Below are 17,083 nucleotides of genomic sequence, written 5' to 3'. Positions count from 1 at the left end.
TGGATGGTGTGAGAGTGGGGCTTCTCCATGTCCTACGTAGGTTGTCATTGGATGGTGTCTAAAACTGAGAAACGAGGACATAGCATATGAAAATTTAATCAAGCTCAAAGTGCGAAAAGGTGATGTAAAGGACTTCTGTCTTTGGTCTAAACTGTGTAGCATTACCTGACTTGGCAAACTGTCGATGCATGACTTTGAAAAAAGTAAAAAATGTTAAAAAGGTGGTATTTAAGCATTTCCTATCTCACCTTATTGGTGCCATTAAGGAAAATGCTCCTTTCTGCATTGCCATACAGGACGACGATTGTTCTTCTCCAAATGTAGATTTGTTTCTACCCTTCGCCTAAATGAACACTGGAGCTTGGATTCTCAGATCCTTTTCCTGGTCCTGAAAATATCGTCTTGAATGGTTTTTATGACTACAAGATCATAGAGAAGGTTCTCCCATCTCCCTGTCTTACATTGGGCTCTGAGGGTGAGCACGCACACGTGTGCATGTGTGCGCACACGCGCGTGCACACGGGGGGCCCACACACGTGTACACTCTTCCTTGTCCTTTCCAGGTCATTTCCTATATTCCCTTTATTTTCCTCCATCTTTGTTGCCATAATGTGGACCTAAAATGCATTTTTAATTATGTGTTAAATTTATTGAGTAAATGTTGGGGTTTCTCTCCATGTGTATATAATACACATGTGTGTGTGTGTTGTGTGTATTTCATATAATAGCTTTATTGCAATATAGTGGAATATAATCCACATACCGTAAAATCCCCCCTTTAAAGTGTTTTTGTATATTTTTATAAACAGGGAGGTGAGCCTTTTTTATTCCTTCCACCAAGACCTCTTCATTAAACTTTGTAAACTTTGTAAGTCAGGTTCCCTGGCCCTCACAAGGAAAAAACTTCCACTGGGGGGGGGGGTGAGACTGAAAAGTATTTCTTGATTTTTTTTTTTTTTCTTTTAGACCTCTTTCTTTACTACGTTTTGACTAAAGAGAATTGCTCCCTGTATGTTTTCAATATAAGGGTGGGGGGGAGGATTAATACGTTCTTTATTGTTAATAACTTCTTATGGCCAAAGAAAACCCAAGAATTCAAAAGTATTAGCTCAGAGTCCTTAGCCTAACAAAACCTTGCCCCCACTTCTACCCTCTTTTGTCTCCAATTGTAAATTCCCCTCTCAAGTATTCCTAATGCTTGATTCAAAATGCCGGGCAGAGAAAAGCTTCATGACTGCTGATACTTTCCTGTTGGCAAATCCAACCCTAGTCTCCCTTAATGCTGGCTCTTCCTTTGAATAATAGGAATAATCCTGTTTGTTCATTACCAATTCAACCCTTCGAGGGGAAATGCTGCACTGAAGATAGTGAATGATGATAAAGCCATTTACTGGCATTAGCCAGGATTACCGTCCGCCTCTCACACAATTATTGTTGCCTGGGCTTTGCTGGTGACATCTGGAGGCAGTCCTGGCAGTGCCCGCCCCAAGTGGTTAATAAGCAGGTGGATTTGTCATTCTTTCTTCTACAGTCTCAGGAATCTGATGGAAAGAAAAAAAACAAAGAATTTGGATTTGGATGTCTTTGAAGACCGCCCCCCGCCCCCCCCCCCCCCGGAAATTAAGGAATTAATGGTACTGGTTGGGGTTTTAGCAGGGCAAACTTGAACAGGCATGCCGAGTGTCTTGAATAGTAAGTAATACGTTCTGGTTAAATGCTTTGACCAAAGCAAGCCGACATTTTTCAGTCCTCCTGCCTTTGCAGGGCAGTTCTGTTGAGGATGGACCCTGTCTCTGGTCCGGCATAGTTCGCCCCTTCGCCGCCCCCCCCACCCCCGCCGCAGATAGGTTCTCCTACTTTTCTGTGCTTTTCTATACCCATGTGTGTCATCTCCCCAAAGTGAGGGCAGACTCTGGGGATGGTGAGCATAGAGGGAGTTGGCACTGGGACCTAGTCAAACACTGGAACCTCTTTCTACCTCCCTGGATCCCTTCCCTCCTTATGTGGCCAAGATTATAGCACTGTTTGTAATTGCAAACTGGAAACAACCTAAATGCCCATCAGTTGGGGACCGTTAAGTAAATGACTCAGCATCTCTCTGATGCAGTGATGGGAAGGTCACCAAGATGCATGGTTAATGGAAAAAGGAAGGAGCGGAAGGTTCTACCAGGTGTGTTAATAAAGGGGATAGGGCAGAATATATGCTCATATTTGCTTGGCTCAGTCAGTTAAGCTCCTGCCTTCAGCTCAGTTCATGATCCCAGGGTCCTGGGATCGAGCCCTGCATCGGGCTCCTTGCTCAGCAGGGAGCCTGCTTCTCCCTCTGCCTGCCGCCCCCCTGCTGGTGTGTGCTCCCTCTCTCTCTCTCTGACAAATAAATAAATAAAATATTAAAAAAAAAAAAAGAAGAATAAAATGCCTCTGGAAGGATACATAAGAAACGAGTAATGGGGTCGCCTGTGGTAAGAGAGATTGTGGCCAGGGGACGGGGCTGGAGGGAGACTCTGCTGTATTCCCTTTTATACATTTGGATTTTGAACTATTCGTATTTATTACTTATTCAGAAACATAAACCAAAAGCTCTGAGTACCACAGTTTTTTAAATGGTTTTTCTTTGACTATACAACCACTTTTTTTCATTAAACTAAATTTCTTCTTAAATTATATATGCTGAAGCTTTAAAAAAAAAAAAAAAATCAAACAGTCCCCAAGGGAATACAGTAAAAATGAAGTCTCTTTTCTATTCCTGAACCCTAGCCTCCCCCCAAGGCAGTTCCTACTGCTGGTTTCTCGAAATTCTTTTTGTTTTTTGCCTTTCAGTTTTATTGAGCTATGACTGACACCCAGCAGTGTACAAGTTTGTTGTTTTATTATAATGTTTTATTATTTATTGTTTTATTACAATGACCTGACTTGCCTATATATTGTGAAATAGTTACACACTTATAGAAACAGTAAGTTTGGAATATCCATCATCTCATACAGATACACACTCACAAAAAGAAAAAAAAAATGTGATTTTTTTTTTTTTTCCCCCTTGTGATGAGAACTTTTAGGACCTACTGTCTTGGTTTCTTGGAATTCCTTCCACTCTCCCTCCCCCTGCTGGGTGTGTGCTGATCCTGAGCTCAGAGTGGCCTCTCTTGTTTGTCCTACCAAAGCTATATCTGAAAATGCGAATCTAATTTTAGTGGCAACACCCTTTGGTGGGTGTTTTTGGAGACATGATACAGGGTGGAAACAGATCTGGCCTCAAATGACAGCTTACAGATCCTTGCTCCCTATCGTGTGGTCCTCATGCTCCCCCCTTAATCAGTTCCTTGCCCTGCAGTTAACGTGCCCAGCTCCTGTGTGGTTTGGAAATCTGGCTCTAATTTGGTCTTCGGAGGTTGAGAACAGATGATAATTCATAACCGGGGACTGTGTTTTCTGCACTTGCACCCATGCCAAGTACTTCCCGTGGCGCCATCAACTGTGTGGCCTGTTGTTAGGAACGCGTTAGGGGAATGGCCGTGGAGCATCTCGAAGCACCAGGCCCTTTGGAAGTCCTTGGTGTCCTAGGAGGTAGCTCAGGAATATGTTTGCAAATTGAAGGACCTGCATCCTCCAGCCCTGGCCAGGCCTGGAGAGACCCATGTGGATGCAGGGCCTGACTTGGGATAGCTTGAGGGCTACAGGCTTTGGGGGCCTGGGACCTCAGTTGGGTAGGGCGTGGCTGTGTGCCACATGGTATAACCGGATCAACATCCCACACCACTAGAACAGCACCAGAGTGTGGCCTGGTGCGTGCAGGCCGGTTCTGCCCCTGGCCTCCACGTAGCACCTCGGGCAGGATGGATTACAGCCCATAGGCTTCTGGAGTCTGTGGGCAAGCAGGAGCCTCCTGTTCTAGGATTTCGGGAGAGTCAGATATTCCTGGAATTCAAACAAAAGATCAAGTTAGCCCAGCAGAGCTGCCCATGTTGCAAAAATAGTGTATAGACAGATATCTAAGGACAGATGGCCTGCCATGCAGAGCCAAGAAGGGGAATAAAAGGAGCAGAAGTGACAATAAAAACACACATCAATAGCGAAGAATCGGAGCACTCGTGTCCCTCACCTAAAGCATTCTGATGGCCAAGAACCCCAGTGATAGAGAATAAAGAGGAAAACAGAGATTTGTCTCTGTCTGACACAGCGATGGACCTGCCAAAGCCACTGTCCCCAGCTTGGGTCCCGGTGGCCGGTCACGAGGCTTCCTCGAAGTGGCTCACAGCTGGATGACTGTGTGTTGGGCTGGAGCCACGGTGAGTCCATGAGCATGAGCAGTATGTCCCCTGCTGGTCACACCGGACCTCGGCCCCTCATTTGCACAAGAAGGACAGCAGTGACCTCCTCTACGTGATCTCACGGCTCTGACCGCCCAGGGACACAAGAGTAAAGCAGGGAAGGCCGGACCTGTGGCCTGCACCTGGGCTGGCCGCCATGCCTGTCTAACTTGGCTTCTGATGCGTTTTTTTTAATATTGCGGATTTCACGGGCAAATTGCAGTTGAGGTTTCTCACTTCTCTTTACCCCTGGGAAGAGCTAGCAACACGGGCCATCATTCCCACGTGGAGGCGGACGGTGGGGTGGGGTCCCTGCCTTCCCCCTTCTCCGCCCTGCGCATGGCTGGATATGCTCCATGTAGCCTGTCCTCTCCGTGCCTCTCCCCTCCCCCCACATAGTCTGGCATCCGTGCCATTCATACTGCCATTTTGGAGGACATCCTCCCTACACCCAGCCTCTGGGGCATTTGGGTTTGCATTACCACTGTCACCCCATCATACTTCCCTGCTCACCTGGGCCAGCTACACAGGAAGGAGCCCAAGGTCAATCTTCCCGTGGTCTGGGGTGAGGGCTTCTAATAGCAGGAGTCCTTGGTAACCCAGCTGTCCCGTTTGGAAGCAGATGGGGCAAGGCTCAGGGCCAGGCCTCAGATCTGCTCTCTGGATATTCCAAGAAGGGGAGGAGGCCAGTCGAGGGAGCTGCAGTGAGACTGGGGGACAGGGAACACGGCCTGGGCAGTCGCAGTGCATCCCTGGTCCTCAGGTGCCTAGGAAGGGAGGTGGTGGGTGCGGAGCCCTGCAGTGGGAGCCCTGCACCTTGCACTTCTGTGAGGGAGGGAGGGAGGCCTTGGGCCAGGCGCCTCAAGAGCTTTCTGGGGGAGGTTTCGTGGCTGTCCAGTGAGTCTGGGCTTGGCACCTTTCAGGGAAATTGAAAGAATGGAGCCTCATCTTGTACGGCACCGCCGAGCACCCTTACAACACCTTCAGCTCCCATCAGTCACGCTCTCGGATGCTGGAGCTCTCGGCCCCCATGCTGGAGCCCCCCAAGGCTGCTCTGTCACCGCCCCAGACCGAGGTTCCTGAGGACGAAGAGGACTACACAGGTAATGAACTTGTCGCCAGAGGAGATGGCCAGGCCAGCCTCTGAGTTTTGGTTTCCCACTGCGGCTCTTAAAATGTGGGATCGCTCCTGGCAAAAGATGGGGATTATGACAGTGGGTCTGCCTTCTTTCCTGGAAGTTGTAATAATGATGGTAATTTGCACTCACACAGCTCCTTCCACCCACGGCTCTCCTAATATTTTACAGACCAGTAAGTATACTTCAAACCAGTAAGTATTCTCCAACCTTCCCAGGCTGGGAAACAGAAGGTTCCATATGCCCAACCAGAACTGGGACTTGCCCCCTGGCTAATGAGCCTTCTCCTGAGGCCCCGTCTTATCCTCAAAATCTCTCGTCTCATGTCTCAGGCTCCCGACCCTCTCAAGTCCATCCACTTTCTGTCCCTACAGCCAGAAGGTGGGAAGGATGTGGGTCCTAATGGACCCGGGAGGGTTGGGTTGAATGAACATAGCCAGGAAAGGAGCAAGCAGTGGAGGTCTTGACCGCCCTTGAAGGCTGGGACGATGGCCCAGGAGAAGGTCTCAGGACCTTACGTCAGTAGATAATGATGTCACCACGAACAGGTTAAGCATCTAACAGGAAATAAAGATGCCTTGTGGGAACCCCTCTTCTCCATTGTCAGCGGGGGCCCCGGCTCTAGACCTCCAACCCCCTTCCTAGAGACAGCAGCCTGGGGAAGAAGGGCTTCAGACATTTCCAGCCACTGGGCCGGGCACAGTTGTAATTAGCATGTTAGGTCCCTTTCCCTCTGAACCATCCCACGGTGATTTGTGAGAAACCGAGTGTTTCTGGTTGGGCATATTTCCCTGAGCTAAATATTACAGCTGCTTGATAAATGATGGGTGATATCTAAGGATATTGATGTTTGAGTTATCTAATAGCTTCTGAAAAAAGAAAAGTAACAAAACAGAGAATTCCACTGATACATATCGAGCATAAATTATGGTTGATTCAATTTTAAATTTCTTCTCCCGTTCCTTTAAAATGGAGCATTGAATTATGGATGGACTAATCCGCTCTGTTTCCCCCTGTGGTTTATAAGTGGTGGCAAGATTCAGTAATTATTAATAAAGGTCTGATTTTTTTTTTTTTCTTAAAATCTGCTACTGACTCTAAACTTATACTATCCTGGAATCTCACAAAGAGACTGCCCTGCAGCCCAAGTGACTTAGTCTTGCCCAAGCCCAGCCTAGATGGATAGAGGGTGTCTCCGTGGGAAGAGGATGTGTTCCTGACTCTCAGGGAAGGTCCCTACAGTCTTGGGGCAAGTGGGACAGGCAGACCAGTCACAGCAGGAAGAGCCAGAGACAGGGAAAGAGTGGGAGAGGAGTGAGATCAGGAGGGTGCTGTGGTGTGGAGGGCGGTGGGAGAGAAGAGGAGGAGGAGGAGGAGAAGAAGGAGAAGGGTGAGGGGGGTGTGGGGGGAGGAAGAGGGAGCAGCCATGTTAGATAACACGGTCAAGGGCTTGTGGGATGGGGCTGCTCGTCCATGGCTCTCATGGAAGCTCAGTCACAGATAAGCCCCCGTACGGAAGCTCAGGGAAAGAGGGTGATTTTGAAGTGGCCCCATGATTATTAGCTTTCTGCAGTTTTAGCAGAGGTAAGGCGGGTTGAAGCAGGAGTGGTCGCATGGGGGAGAAGGTTCTCAAGAATTCTGAGAGCTGACCACGGACATAGAGGTGCATGGGGATGATGACCACAGCCTGGTGGTACCCCACCAAGGGCCTGTGCATGGTGAAGGGGTAGGGGAGTCTGACGCAGCTGTGGTCCCAGGAGACAGCAACAGGGGGCGTAGACAGCACTGCACCGGGGGCAGAGATGGGGGGCCAGAGCTCCAGGGGACAAGAGGTAAAGGGGAGGAGGGGAGCAAGGGGCAAAGACAGACTCCCGTGTGAAATGTCTGGGGCCTCACAAGAGCTAGCAGGAGAACCGTCCTGGGAAAGGGTGATGCAGACAGGCCGAGGTCAAATTCTCAGCCAACATTGCCCCTGGGAACAGGGACAGAGGAGGTGGCCACAGGTTACTTCCCCAGGGCCATGGCAAGTGGAAATCCACGGTAGTGGTGGAGTCTGTGGTTCCTGAGGTCAACGAAGGTGTGGAAATCCAACTGAGGGGGTAGGGCTGGGAGATCGGGAGGCTGGGGCGTCCAGCAGGAAGGTAGGGCAGTAGCCGCGTGGCTGGGTAAGGTGCCAGGGAAACGTGAGTGGCTGAGGTGCTGAAGATGGAGAGCCTGTGGTGACGGCCTGCCTGCTGGGACACGAGCTGGAGGCCACTGGAGAGCACCAGGCATGGCAGTGAGTGAGGCCACCCCAGTGACCCACCTCAGATGCTTGGTTGAAGAGCCCCACCCCAGAGGCAGATTCAGCCGGTCTGGGGGTGCTTGGAGGCTGTGCTAGGTGATTCCAGGTAGTGGGGCTGGGGAGCTAGGATGGTGGCAGGCCCCGGGGAGGTGCTTAGGCTACTCCAGGAGAGTGGCCTCGAGGGAAGGACAGAAGGTCACAAGGATGAAGGGAAGCCCAAGCTTCAGGAAGGGAGGGTGCGTGGGCTGAGGACGGCTCAGGACAGTGTAGTCAGCCACACAGAACTGAGGGGAGCCAGGAGCCCCCAAAGCCTTGGCCTGGACATGTTCCAGGACAGCTCAATGGGCCCAGGGGAGTTGATACACAGGACACGTGCCATGTCCAGTGCAGGACTGCGTCGGGTGACAGACTTAGGGCCCGTCAGCGCCTACCTGGCAGAGCCGAGGCCCGGGTCCCAAGCTGTCAGGAGGGAAGACCAGACCTGCAGTGAAAGGGGTCTGTTAGTCTCGTCCGCACTCCTGTCTGCGGTCGGCCACCTCTGTCCCTGCATTCCGCCTCATGTCCAGTGGTTTGCCGGTGAGGTTCTAGCATGCTTTTCCTGGACAACATGAACGGCAGGGGAAAGATGGAGATACTTAGCAAGTCTTCCCGTTCCTCCAGATTCTGGTCTAAGCACCACCTGATGACAAAGGCCTTCTGGAACTCCCAGGTGGCTTTCTAACATTTTTTGTGGGGCTTTTTGATGCCTTGGATTTCCTTCACAAAAGATTTAAGGTAGAGATTTCAAATGAGCCCATATCATTCTAACGCCCTGTAGATGGGAGTCCGTGGCTCATCAGTGCATGAGTCACACTCCCCTTGTATCCGGAGCCTTGGGGTTATATGCTCCCCCAGGCAATGTGCTGCTCCACTCTGAAAGAAGCACGTGCAATCTTAGGAGTGATGGAGTGAGTGGGATAAGACAGCCAGCCAAGTAGATTGAATCTACGAACACTTCCTCGAGAGGTGAATCTCGATACTGGGCTTTTTGAGACAACTCAAGTAGACAGCCATACTAGAGGGTGCTTATCGATACTCATCCAAGCGTCCTGCCTTGGGCAGTGTCTTACCAAGCTGTTCACTGGGGGCTGCACGTGGCTGGTTAGCTAGACGCCCGGTTGGGTTTTGCTGCCTTCACTGTTGGGTGGACCCCATCCTTGCACGGGGCTCCCTTTGGGTTATTAACTAACCTCTCCGCCACAGAGAGGCCCTGGGAGGGAGCAAGAGGGTGAAGTCCAGTCCACACAGCATGAACCAGGCCTTCCCCAAGGCTATCCCTCTCTTGGGACATCATAGAACTTTCTGTTTGTGGATGTTTCCCAATTTCCACCCACTCTTCTTTCATCCGTTCTCTCACCCTTGAGCCACTCAGCAAATGTTTATTGGGTATCTGCCCTATGCCAAATGCCTTTCTAGGTGCTGAATATAGCAATAAACACCCTAGTCCAGATCCCGCCTCCTGCAGCTCCTGTCTCCCATGTCAGGAAAGAGTGGGGAAATTGTCCTCTCTCCTCCCTGTCCCCCCCAAAATGTCCTTAAGACTGAAGAAATTGTTTACTTTATCAAACAAGACAGACCTGCTGCTTCTCTTAGATTTCTGGGGGAGAGATCACTATGGAAGGCAGTGGTCCTTAAGGTGATGTATCCTCGGGGCCACTGCAGGAGGGGCTGGGTGGGAAGGTCAGAGCCCAGTAGTCCAAATCCTCTGTGTCTTCAGCGCAGTGGGTCATTAAAAACAATGTGGCAGGCAGCAAGGCTTTCTGAGGCTGTCCCCCATAGATGGCCCGGAATAAGGCGGACAAGAATCAAATCAAATGAGAATTGACTGCAAAATAGCCCAACAGTCTGGAGCTGGGGAAGGGGGTGGGGGTGAGGGGAGGCTCAGTGATAAGCTTTGGGCCCGTCAGGCCGAGTGCTAGCACTCAGACTGGAGGCACGGACTCCAGAGCCCTCCCCAGCCCAGCCCAGCCCAGCGCAGCGCGCTCCCCGGGACGAACGCAGCCTTGAAAGGGGTTCACAGTGGGACCCACAATGAAAACTTTGGAAATATCAACAACAGTAAACCTTCGGGGAGGGAAGCAAAATAAACCGGGTCTAACACTAGGAAGGTCTGCAGGCCCTTTAAGGACGAATGAAGAGGGCTTTGTGCACCTCAGCAAAGACCCATTGTGGGCAGCAGAGAATGGGGACTTTTGTCTCTGCCTACATCCCCATGAAATGCTGGTGGCCAGCAAATCACCTCTTCTTTGCTTCTGAACTCGCTCCCCACCCCTTCCAACAACTCAAACCTTACAGAAGGCTTTTTTCTTCTAAAGACTCAAAAGCCCTCATAATACCCCGCTGGGCTCCCCCCACCCCAACATGGGGAGGTTTTCTGGAGCCATTGCCCAGAGCGGGAGGAACAGGGTCAGGGGTAAGGCAGGCGGAGGGTCCCACCGCAGTGCTTGTTCTTCTTCGGCACGCTGTGGTCACGTTCTTGAGGCCAGGTGAACGGGACACCTGTGGCCCTGCCCCACCCGGGCCTGAGAGCACTAGACATTTCCTGATGGGCCCATCCGTGTGGCACCCCCGCAGGGCAGCCCCGCAAGAGTGAGGCTTGCTGGAGGCCGCCGAGCTCCCCGCATTTCTCTCCACCGCAGGCCCCAGAGTCAGAATGTGGGGATTGCGGGGGACTTGGGGGAAGATGGGGTGGCCCACAGCAGAGGCCGCGAGGGAAGGAAGCTGCAAAGGTTTGCAGAAAAGGGCCCATCCCGTCCCCACTGAGAGATAGCCGCACCCCGTGGTGCTGAGCTTGCAAATCCATCCTGTTCCCCCTCCCCCCCCCCCCACTGCACGTAGGGAATCCTCTTCTCCACCTTTCCTGCTGAATTCCTGTCGGATCATCACTGCCTAGCAGCAGCTTCCCTCATGCCCTTGACACCTCATACTGCGTTGTTTTGTCCTTCATGCTGGGAATCAGGAGCGATGGCCAGTCCCGGGATCACGACCCCTTCCTCAGGGCAATGCCCTGAGGAAGGGTGTTCTCGGCCTCTCTCCTGCCATCGCACGCTGCTCGTCTCGTGCATGTGGGTCCCCACCTACCTTGGGCTCTTTTCCTCTTCCTCGGGCTGCCATCTGAGTCATCAGACCCTCTGACGCTGGAGCCCGGGGCCAGGCTCAGCTCTCAGCGCAGCCAAATTGCCGTGGGGGCGGACGCTCCGTCCAGCCCCGGCAGCCCCACCACTCTCTCGGGAAGCTCCTCTGGCCCCTAACACAGGCTCTTAGGGCACTGAAGTGGGTTGACAAAGCATCTCTATGGGTGAAAGGAAATGCTTGTTTCTTTAAGGTCTGTGCCATCCGGAGTGTGGAGACAAGGGCTGTGATGGACCCAAAGCAGACCAATGCTTGAACTGTGTCCACTTCAGCTTGGGGAGCGTGAAGACCAGCAGGTAACGGGCTGCGGCTTCCGATCGCGTGTCCTGGAGCCCCTCAGAGGACCAGCAAGGTGACCTGTTCCTGGCTGTGTGCTTAGCACCCCCGCAGCCTGGTGCCCTACTTATGAAGTCATGTCATACCCCTCCCAAAAAAAGGAGATTCCACTGAGATTAACTATTTGGGAATTGTGTAAGTTTTAGTAACTTCTCGTCCTCATCACACAAGTAATTCACGCCCACGACAGAGAAATCGGAGGTGGTATCTGTGCTCCGAAACTGTCTTCTAGCCATTTTGTTAAACAGAAATGGGTCAGACTGCGTAGGCCAAGGCTGACCGCTTGGGAACTAGAGACAGATGTCATTTTAGAGGCCGGTGCTGTTCTAAAAGCCCCACGGGCCAGGCCTGGGGAGCTCCCACCCCCGAGTGTCCAGTCAGCCGTGCGGCCACGCGGGGCTACGGGCGTGACTCTTGTGGGGTCCCCGAGCTCCCAGACACAGCCACACTCACCCTGCGCCGTGCAAAGGCAGTCGGCCTGCTTGCTGCCTTTACTCGCTGTCCTCGAGACTAGCTCCCCAAGGGCACCAGCGGTGAGGTTACAGCAGAGCTACGAATTCCAAAAGTCAAATACCATCATCCAGGTGCCCTGGAGCGCCCCCTCTGGGGAGACTTGGAAAGGCAAGCAAGCTCGGTTCTTACCCAAGTCCCGGCCGTCTCCGCTGTACTTAGGAACCTCTCAGCTGTGCTCACCAAGTCCACGGGCATACATGGTTTAACCTTCACCCCGGGGCCTTTGTTCCCCTCTGAGTTTTGCTGACTTAGGGGGCGGAGGGACAGCTAGAATTTCCTCTCCAGCTAGGTGCCCTGCCTTAGCAGGACCCAGCAGTGCTGCAGGCTTCCAGGGTGGTGGCGGGGCGGGCTTGGAAAGGTCCTCTGTGGCTCCTGATCCCACAGGAAGTGTGTGAGCGTGTGCCCCCTGGGCTACTTTGGGGACACAGCAGCAAGACGCTGTCGCCGGTGCTACAAGGGGTGTGAGACCTGCTCGGGCAGGAGCCCGATCCAGTGCCTGTCCTGCCGCCGTGGGTTCTATCACCATCAGGAGATGAACACCTGTGTGACATTCTGTCCTGCTGGATTTTATGCTGATGAAAGTAAGTGCATGTCTGTGTGCCCAGGAATGATGAGTCAGCCCCCCTCTCTGGGCTGGGGTCCCTTCTCCTGGGAGAATTTCCCCAGGGAATCTGGCACCAGCTTATGGACCTGGTAGTCAACATTGGGAGAAAGCCCTTCCTAGCAAGCACTGCGGAGCTGAAACCGGGATTCAAGTATGGGCAGAAGGTTTTCAGTCCTTTAAAGACAAAGAGGAGCCTCTGGGCCAGTGTTAATTGGGCTCAGAAAAGATGGGCTAGTCTTTGTGGCACATTTTACAGGTAGTGACCACACCCCTAAGATGTGGGTGATGCTTTCCTGGCCTTGCAGATGAGAAAACGAAGCTGAGAGGCGGCACAAAGCCCATAGCTAGTAACGGCACAGGTGGGACTTGAACTCAGAGCCGCAAAACCAGGGGTCCGGCCGTTCCACCAGGCCCAGGAAGGTGGGTGGATGGGGGGATGGCTCTGGGACTCAGGACCCCAAGCCAGGGTTTCACCAACGCACCTCGCCCCAGAAGAGGCAAAAGACAGGGTCTGGGTTAAACAGATGGAGGATAGTTCTCAAGTTCAAAGAAGCTACCGTTTTGACGTTGGCGATTTGTGTAGGTCAAAGCCTTCCCACAGAGGCCCTTGCTATGCAGGAGGGATCATTGATCCAGCCTGTGATGGCATTACAGTTCTTCCTGTGGAGAAGGAGCCAGGAAATCTTTAAAGACACATAAAGCCACCGAAGAACCAGAATCTCTTTAGAGGAAAAACCCATTATCTTGCAAGATGCATTTCACTTCCTTTGCAAACACCTGCCCTGGGCTACCAGCCAGGCCTGTTTTCCTGGTGGAGTTTCCTTCATCTCCACCCTGCTTCCAAAGCAAGAATCAGCCACCCTCACTGATCCAGCATCCTCCCTGAACAGCTGCTGCCTGTGTGTAAGGCCACCTATGGGGCCCAGAGGAGGAGGCACGGAGGTGTAGCAAATAGCCCTGAGCTTCCAGGCCCAGACGCAAGGTGGCGATGATGAGGTGCCAGAAGGAAAGACCAGATAAGAACAGGCAAACGCTCGCGGGGTTGTGACCCAGCATTTCCCCAGGAGGTGTGATGGGCGTCCTAGATTTATGTCTCAGTCTTTGTAACTACCAAGTCTTCAATAAGGTCCCCTATGAAGGCACCAGTGGGCAGCTCTGAGGCCTTTGTAGGCTCCAACCCTGTCACTTTTTTTTTATATATATATAAAGACTTACACCTGATTAATCTCTGCTCAGTCAGCCAGGAATTGGTTTCAGTCCTGGTTGAAACAAACAGAAGCAGAGCGTGTCTCCTCTGGAAAGGGTCCCCCCTCCAAAGCCTCAAGGTTGTGTAAGGGCTTTCATTTACTCCCGAAAGGAGAGGAGAGAGACCTGTGATCCCACACGTGGGCCTGCGGTCTGGACGTGGCCTCTGGCTATTTGATCACTCTATCATCCCTCCTGGAGGCTGACACCAGTGACGAGCTGTTCTATCAACCCCGCTTTGAAATGCCAGAGTCTTCTTTGCCCAGGATTGAGTCACATCTCCTCTTCTCCTTCCTCTTCTCCTCATCTTCTTTTTCTCCAGGTCAGAAAAATTGCCTTAAATGCCACCCAAGCTGTAAAAAGTGCGTTGATGAACCAGAAAAATGTACTGTTTGTAAAGAAGGATTCAGGTAAAACCCTCCCTTCAGACCTGAAGAACGGCAGAGCATTTGTGCTTTTTTGTTGTTTGTTTCTGTCATTGGTTTACCAAGTTTTGGCAACTTTTTCCTAAAAGGTAAAAGCAGAGGCCCAAAGCCCTTCAGGGTAAAGATTCTGAGTCTAGAAACCACAGTTCCACTTGGAGATTGATGTTTAAAACAGAAAGTTAGGGGGCCCCTGGGTGGCTCAGTCGGTTAAGCGTCTGCCTTCAGCTCAGGTCATGACCCCAGGGTCCTGGGATCGAGCCCCGCATCGGGCTCCCTGCTCAGTGGGGAGTCTGCTTCTCCCTATTCCTCTGACCCTCTGCCTGCTTGTGTTCCCTCTCTTTCTCTCTCCAAATAAATAAGTAAAAATCTTTAAAATAAAATAGAAAGTTAGGGGAAAGGTAAAATCTCTCCCTTTTATGCAGTACTTGGGGAACTAGTGAAAACAGTAATCAGCCCTACCATGTAAAGCAGAGTGGCTGCTGGGAAGGTGAGGATTCTAACAGAGCTCCCGCTTTCAGGCACCAGGAAGGGCATCCACTCCCGTGCCCCTCCCATTGCAGGAGGCATTGCGAAGCCCACCCTCCCTCTCTAGTCTCTGCCTTCTCTTTTTTCCCAGCTCCGGAATCTCCTTCCCTGCTCTGGAAGCTTGCTTCCTGGGGTTGCTTTTTAGATACCTGGATTTCCCTCTCCCCACAAGCTCAGGACACGTCTGCTTTAAAAACATTTTACTGGGTTAATGATTTTTATTGGAATATTTTGAAATGTTTGTTTAGCCCATTGAACACAACCAAATTGCATTGAATGCAACCCAATAAACATTACGTGTTCCTCCAAGTTACTGTCTAGAGCTTAGAAAACATTCTATTCAAAACCATGCTATGAACACTCCCATAGTCCATGGACTAGAACCAGGGTCCGCATGTTAAGGAAGAAAGGGAAGGGTCCTTGAGAGAGATGCCTCCCCCCTGCAGTGTGTGCACGGAATTACCAGGGCTCCTGTTCAAATGCAGATTCTGGTCTAGCCGGCTTGGAGCAGAGCCCACTGCTCTACATTTCTAACAGGCTCCCAGATGATGAGGATGCTGCCAGGACTGAAATTCACCAGTAGAGTTGAATGTTTTTGGAGTAGGTACTGATGAGAACAATTTTACAAGCCCTTCTTCCAGATGCTTGTAAATAGTGCCTCATTTAAATCTTCACAGCAGGGCGCCTGGGTGGCTCAGTCATTAAGCATTTGCCTTCGGCTCAGGTCATGATCCCAGGGTCCTGGGATCAAGCCCCGCACTGGGATGGAGCCCCACATCGGGCTCCCTGCTCGGCAGGAAGCCTGCTTCTCCCTCTCCACTCCCCCTGCTTGTGTTCCCTCTCTCGCTGTGTCTCTCTCTGTCAAATAAATAAATAAAATCTTTAAAAAAAAAAATAAATCTTCACAGCAACCTAGGACATAGATATTATTTTTTTTTAAGATTTTATTTATTTGAGAGAGAGAGTGTGTGTGTGTGTGAGTAGGGGGAGAGGCAGAGGGAGAAGCAGGCGTGACGTGGGACTCGATCCCAAGACCCTGAGATCAGGACCTGAGCCGAAGGCAGACGCTTAGCCAACTGAGCCACCCAGGCGCCCCTAGGATATTGATAATATTACTCCCATTTTACTCACTGGGGAGAGAAACTGTTTGCCCAGGAAGTGCGACGACGCTGCCTTCGTGAGGTCCCCCTTAGCCTGCCCTTACTCTTCCAGATCAGGGAGAGGAGAGAAGCGGGTCCCCGGCCCAAGCTCCCGGGAGTCTGGGGAGAGGCAAGGGAAGCAGGACTCCCAGAGTCACACATCACGCCCGTGGTCCTGTAAACCTGTTGGCTGGACAAGGCAGGATTAACAGTGGAAGGATGAAGTGGTCAAGGAAGGAGGTCCCCAAAGGGGAAAGGTGGCATTGAGCTGGGGGCCACAGCTGGGGGCCCCGAACAGGCACCTCCCACCTGGGCTCCCAAACCCCAGGCAGGTGTCAGCGGTTGGGAGGAGGCAGGGGAAAGGCTCTGTGGGTCCAACTCACTGGAACTTGTTTCCTGCCTTGGGAGCACTGGGGGAGTCCCAGGGAGCTGGTTTCTGGGTCCTGTGAGTCCCGTGGGAGAGAGGAGGTCAGCTGCTCAGGGCAGGAATAGGGTCACGTACAGAAAATGCCCACCAAGGAGGAGCCACCCAGATGGAAGCAGCGGTTCCAGGCACCACAAGCATGCAGAGAGGCACGCAAACTCGGAAAACATCGTCAGCCATAATCCACAGAAAGCTTCCTTTTATTGCCCAATATCCTTTTAAGCTGTAGCTTCAAACCATCGCTGTCACGTTAAAGCGGTGCGAGCGGCCGAGCTGCTGACTCGCAGCCATCCATCTCTTTAGGGGATAAATGCTGCAGAGGGTTCGAGGGGAAACATCAGTTACTAAAGACTGGATTTAACCGCCAGTCTCGGTGGCCCCGGAGCCCCGAGCCGGCATCCGCCATGGATGCGGAGAGGCTTCCAGACCCCCTGACACCTCCCCACGAAACGCAGGATTCTCTGGATCTCGCAAACACGCCAGAGCACTTGTCCCCCGTGCCTGGTGGCAGACAGCTTAGGACATGTGCATCAAACGCAGTGTAATCTTGCGAACTGAAGAAATCCTTGTGGCAGACACACTACCGTGTGCCAGATGACCATTGCAGGGTTTCACGAGTCTTTGCTCATTTAGTCCTCAAAACAAGCCTTCCGATGCGGGAGCCATGCTTGTCCCAGTGCACGGGAGAGGAGACAGGTGAGGGGACAGCCCATGCTGGCTTACCCGGGGTCGGGGCGGCACAGCTAGGAAGTGGCCAAGGCAGGATCCCGGAATGGGCGGTCCAGCTCCAGAGAGGATTCCAGAATCCACACACTCGTAAGTTCTGCTGCATCGTGAGCAAGGTGAAGTAGGCACCCACGGGGTGAGACAGGAAGGAAGGAACGGTATCAGGCGGGACCCGTCAGGTCCCAGGAGCGGACGTGATTTCCAGTTCGTCGTGAGGTACCGAAGGTTTCAAGCAGGGTAGAGTCAGG

At 52.1% G+C, this 17,083-nt stretch overlaps 1 protein-coding gene and 1 long non-coding RNA gene across 5 annotated transcripts in view; one reads left to right on the top strand and one right to left on the bottom strand.

Annotated features, from left to right (window-relative positions):
* PCSK6 (proprotein convertase subtilisin/kexin type 6) overlaps positions 1-17,083 on the top strand; it is a 182,342-nt gene that overhangs the window by 152,117 nt on the left and 13,142 nt on the right. For 3 of the 4 annotated variants that reach the window (XR_010404901.1, XM_045899529.3, XM_045899532.3), the window contains 5 exons: positions 5,231-5,410; positions 5,580-5,618; positions 11,092-11,194; positions 12,132-12,328; positions 13,919-14,006. Coding sequence is in view for 3 of the 4 variants with exons in the window: in XM_045899529.3 (XP_045755485.2) it covers positions 5,231-5,410; positions 5,580-5,618; positions 11,092-11,194; positions 12,132-12,328; positions 13,919-14,006 (607 nt within the window). In the remaining variant the exon portion in view is untranslated. The remainder of the gene's footprint in view (positions 1-5,230; positions 5,411-5,579; positions 5,619-11,091; positions 11,195-12,131; positions 12,329-13,918; positions 14,007-17,083) is intronic. The other variant, XM_045899531.3, reaches the window with a different exon arrangement.
* Positions 8,168-17,083, bottom strand: part of LOC123860943 (uncharacterized) — a 30,593-nt gene continuing 21,677 nt past the window's right edge. Inside the window, exon 5 of the long non-coding RNA XR_006794911.3 lies at positions 8,168-8,325. This is a non-coding gene — a long non-coding RNA (uncharacterized LOC123860943). The remainder of the gene's footprint in view (positions 8,326-17,083) is intronic.

This window comes from Mirounga angustirostris, unplaced genomic scaffold, assembly GCF_029215605.1.
Source record: "Mirounga angustirostris isolate CCGP_5_RB_7025 unplaced genomic scaffold, mMirAng1.0.hap1 SCAF_9, whole genome shotgun sequence".
Lineage (NCBI taxonomy): Eukaryota > Metazoa > Chordata > Mammalia > Carnivora > Phocidae > Mirounga > Mirounga angustirostris.
Note: the sequence above shows the minus strand (reverse complement) of the source record. Positions and strands in the feature narration are given on the sequence as shown.